Source organism: Teleopsis dalmanni, unplaced genomic scaffold (genome assembly GCF_002237135.1).
Source record: "Teleopsis dalmanni isolate 2A unplaced genomic scaffold, ASM223713v2 unscaffolded_contig_0749, whole genome shotgun sequence".
NCBI classification, from domain to species: domain Eukaryota; kingdom Metazoa; phylum Arthropoda; class Insecta; order Diptera; family Diopsidae; genus Teleopsis; species Teleopsis dalmanni.
Genome location: NW_024032131.1, coordinates 7,360 through 11,865, shown reverse-complemented (window position 1 = coordinate 11,865; position 4,506 = coordinate 7,360). Strand labels below are relative to the sequence as shown.

General features: G+C 41.0%; 1 protein-coding gene across 1 annotated transcript; it reads left to right on the top strand.

Annotated features, from left to right (window-relative positions):
• The first annotated feature begins 3,233 nt into the window (after nucleotides 1-3,233).
• On the top strand, nucleotides 3,234-3,962 carry LOC119663672. Its single transcript, XM_038073279.1, has one exon. The coding sequence runs from the start codon at nucleotides 3,234-3,236 to the stop codon at nucleotides 3,960-3,962; it is 729 nt and encodes a 242-aa protein (XP_037929207.1).
• Nucleotides 3,963-4,506: the final 544 nt, after the last annotated feature.

Sequence of the window (4,506 nt, the reverse complement as noted above, 5' to 3'; positions counted from 1 at the left end):
TATAGGCAGTAGTAATCCAGTGTCTGAAAGGGAAGGTAATGATAGGTTGAGTCAAAATAGGCGTGAGTCAATTCTTTTCGATGATGATCAGAGGGCCCCGAGGAAAAATGTAGATCTAGATCGTTGGCGTATTAAATTTGATGGTACTAACAAAGATATGTCTGTAGAAAGTTTCGTATTCAGAATAGAAAAGATGAGGGAGCAGCATGAGATTCCTTATCACCAATTGTTCACTGATTTTCATTCTTTGGTGTCAGGACAGGCAGCACGTTGGTACTGGCAGGTGATGGAAGATCATGCTGAAGATGAGGCGTTTGACTACTTTCAATTAAAACGTGAATTAGTCAATCAGTTTAGGTCCAGTGATAGTGACTATGAAGTGATAAAGCAAATTATGGAAAGGAAGCAACAGCCAGGCGAACCTTTTGAAACCTTTTATACGGAAATTCATAATTTATCTTTTAGACTACGGAAGAAAATCCCCGAATTTGAGTTGGTACGCATAATCAAAGGGAATCTAAAAGCCTCTTTGGCTGGGCTAATGTTTTCTTCCACAATTGAGAATCTAGCAGACTTGGTCAGAGACTGTAAACGTGGTGAAAAGCTACTGTTGGAAACTAGGACGCGAGGACGACAAGTGAATGAATTACAGTTCATCAAGGAGGAAGAAAGACAAGGATGGTCAGATCAGGTAATGGAGCTTGAAGCAATTCAAAAAGTCAGTCATGATAGGCAAGCCAACAATACCAGTTCGTCTAACTGGAGATCTAGAATGGGTGATCACCCGGAGACACAGAGACAAAAGGATGAACCGTCACAAAAAAGAACTAGTCAGGACATACAAACAAAGTTTTGCTCATCACCATTTCATCTCAACTTGTGTTTCACCTGTGGAATGCCAGGGGACCATTATAAGGTTACAAACAGGGAAGGTTCAGGTGATGAGTGTAGGTCGTCGTTTCACCAAATGAAATGTTTTATCTGTAATGAGGGTGTGTCATATTGTAAGATGGAGTCAGGTGAGGGAAACGCGAGACAGGTAGGAGCAGCCCGGGGCTACTACCAGAGGAATTAGCAGCCGGGAGTCAATACCAAATCTTGCGTAGGCCAATAGAACAGACTATAGCTATCACATACAGGGAGCTCTAGAGTTTTTAGACAAGCAAATTAACCAACTGGTAAAAATTAAAGGAAAATCTATCAAAACGGCAAATGGAATTGAAACTCCAATCATGGGAGTCATTTCATTACCTGTGTTATGGGAAGGAGAAATTAAGTCAATGGACTTTTTGGTAGTTCCTTCATTACAGCAAGAATTCTACTTCGGAATTGATTTTTGGAGGACTTTTGAAATCCCATTGTTAACGAGGAAAAAAATTTGTGTAAAAGATTTAAAGGGGGTGTCTGAGTTAGAGATACAATCTTCCAGTTTGAAAGTTACGGCTGATCCACATGAACTAACTAAGCAGCAGTTGTTAAAGTTGAACTTAGTAGTAAAAAAATTTCCGTCATTCAATGAGCTAGGTTTAGGTAAGACAATGGTCGAAACGCATATTATAGAAGTTCGCGATGAGCATCTTCCCGTAAAGCAAAGGCATTATCCTATCTCCCCAGCAATACAAAAACTGATGTACGCAGAGTTGGACCGCATGTTACAATTAGGTGTTATTGAGGAGAGCAATAGCAGCTGGAGCTCACCAGTGACTTTGGTCATAAAAGGAGATAAACACCGGCTATGCCTGGATGCACGCAAAGTGAATGACAGGACTATTAAAGACGCTTACCCTCTACCGCACATCGAAGGATTGCTTAGCCGACTACAAAATACAAGATACATTTCAGCTATTGACTTGAAAGATGCATTTTGGCAAATACCATTGGAGCATAAATCAAGGGAGAAAACGGCCTTCACTGTACCAGGTAGACCAGGTACCAGGTAGGGTGGCCAACTGTTTGAGAAATGCTAGTCTAACAATCAATGTCGAAAAGAGTAAATTCTGCTATAGGAAGGTAAAATATTTAGGGTATGTTGTAGGTGATGGATGTTTAAGAACAGATCCAGGGAAAGTAGAGGCCATGACCTTGTTCCCGGAGCCAAAGACAGCTAAGCAACTTCGAAGGTTTTTAGGAATGACTGGATGGTACCGTAGGTTTATCAAAGACTATGCTTCAATAGCGGCACCATTACACGAATGTCTGTCGAAGGAGCGATTGAAGAAATTTACTTTGTCTGAGGATGCAAGAATAGCTTTTGAACAACTAAAAGAGAGCTTAACAACAGCCCCTGTATTAACGAACCCAAATTTTGAGCGACCATTCTACATACAATGTGACGCTTCGACATGTGGAGTAGGGGGAGTGTTGTTTCAAACCGATGAAAACGGAGGTGAACGTCCTATTGCATATATGTCCTCTAAATTGAATAAAGCCCAACGCAACTATAGTGTTACGGAACTGGAATGCTACGCGGCAGTGCTCAGCGTCAAGAAGTTCAGAGCATACGTTGAAGGTCTACCTTTTACAATAATAACTGATCACGCCAGCCTCAAGTGGCTGATGAACCAAAAGGATCTGACAGGCAGGTTGGCTCGTTGGAGTTTCAAGCTCCAGGCCTTCGATTTTAAAATCGAGCATAGAAAGGGTACACAAAACGTCGTTCCAGATGCACTCTCAAGGGTGTTCATGGAGGAAATGGTAGACACAAATAGGAATTTAGACGTCGACTTACAGTCTTTATCATTTAGTTCGGCAGAATACAAAGATCTCATCAAGACCATTGAAGCTAAACAAGAGCAAATGCCAGATCTCTGTGTGTCAGATGGTTATGTCTATAAACGAATGAATTTCAGTAGCGGTGATCCAATACAAGAAGACAGTGCATGGAAGTTGTGGGTACCAGCTGATATGCACGGCTTACTAACTGAAAGAATGCATGCTTCACCTTCCTCCGGACATGGCGGACTCCACAAGACGCTAGCAAAAATAAGAGAAAAATATTTCTGGCCAGGCATGGTAACAGATGTACAAACACTTATAAGGAATTGTGAGGTGTGTAATGGTTCCAAGTCCGTAAGCAGAAGGCGTAAGCCGCCAATGGGGGCACAAATGTTAACAGAAAGACCCTTCCAAGGCTGTATATAGACTTTATGGGACCATATCCTAGAACGAAAGCAGGGAATACAATGATTTTTGTATGTTTAGATCACTTTTCAAAGTATGTTTTTCTGAAACCCATGTCCACTGCGACAGCGGCTAAGGTAGTGCAGTATTTAGAAACTGAGGTATTTCATATGTTTGGAGTACCAGAATTTGTGCATTCAGACAATGGTAAACAGTTTGTGTGCGAAACCTTTAAGTCATTTTTAGAGAAATATGGAGTAATACAAGTCAGAACGGCGTTATATTCTCCACAAGCGAATGCAGCAGAGCGTGTCAACCAGTCCGTATTGCAAATGTTAAGATCATATTTGGGTACTGATCAAAGGAAATGGGACGAGCATATCAGTGATGCGGCCTTTGCTTTGAGGAGTGCAAAGCACAGTTCAATTGGAATGGAACCATACTTTGCGGTGTTCGGTGTGAACATGGTTCAACATGGCGCGGCGTATGATGTCAATAGACAACTGCAATTAATGCGATCTGCCGAGGTTATGAACCTACAGCACTGTGATAAGCAACAGTTAGTGAGAGATAGGATAAATGTTGAATTACAAAATGCACATAAGAGAGCCGAGAAGGTGTACAACACTCGAAGCAAACAGGTGCAATTCCAAGTAGGGCAAATTGTTTATCGTAAGAACTTCAGACAGAGTAAACTGGCGGACGGTTACAATGCTAAACTAGGACACAAAAATGTTAAATGCGTGGTATTAAAGGCAATAGGTAATTCATTGTATGAGCTCGGCAACAGCCAAGGGAGAAAAGTAGGCGTCTTCCACGCTAAAGACATATTAAGTAAATAATTTACAAGTTGGTTTGAACTGATAAATAACATGTCACGACACAATGTTAGAATCAGCCAAAAGTACAATAAAGGCCAGGCTAGTTCAGTCGGTAGAGTTTGAGATCAGAATCAGGGTGTGGGTCGAGGTCACACGTTGGGCGTAAGACAAAGAAGGTGCGTTAGCTATATCTGAACTACAACAGCAAAAAAAAACAACAAATGGCCTACATGTAAATTTCTTACGAGTGGGTTCCATGTTACAGGCAACATCGACCCCGTCGATCCTGTTATGTAGGCCTAGGTAAAGGATACGTATTGTTAGTGAAGAAAAAAAAAAAAAGAAAAGAATAGTTTGATTTTACCTGGGTTGTCCCACGCTGTCCAAGAGCACCTTGCAGGTATAGGACGCAGTATCCCCTTCAGTATTCCTCTCGCCAGCAGTAGAAAATCTGTTTTTATTTGTTTTTTATTTTTACGTTAATCACTAATAAAAAATAAAGATAATAAAAATTAACATGTGCATTGCGCGCACATTCCAAGCAAAATAATTGAAAGCTTTTGAT

Coding starts and splice junctions, on each gene's coding strand:
- LOC119663672 (XM_038073279.1), top strand. CDS start 3,234: ATGTCCACTGCGACAGCGGCTAAGGTAGTGCAGTATTTAGAAACTGAG.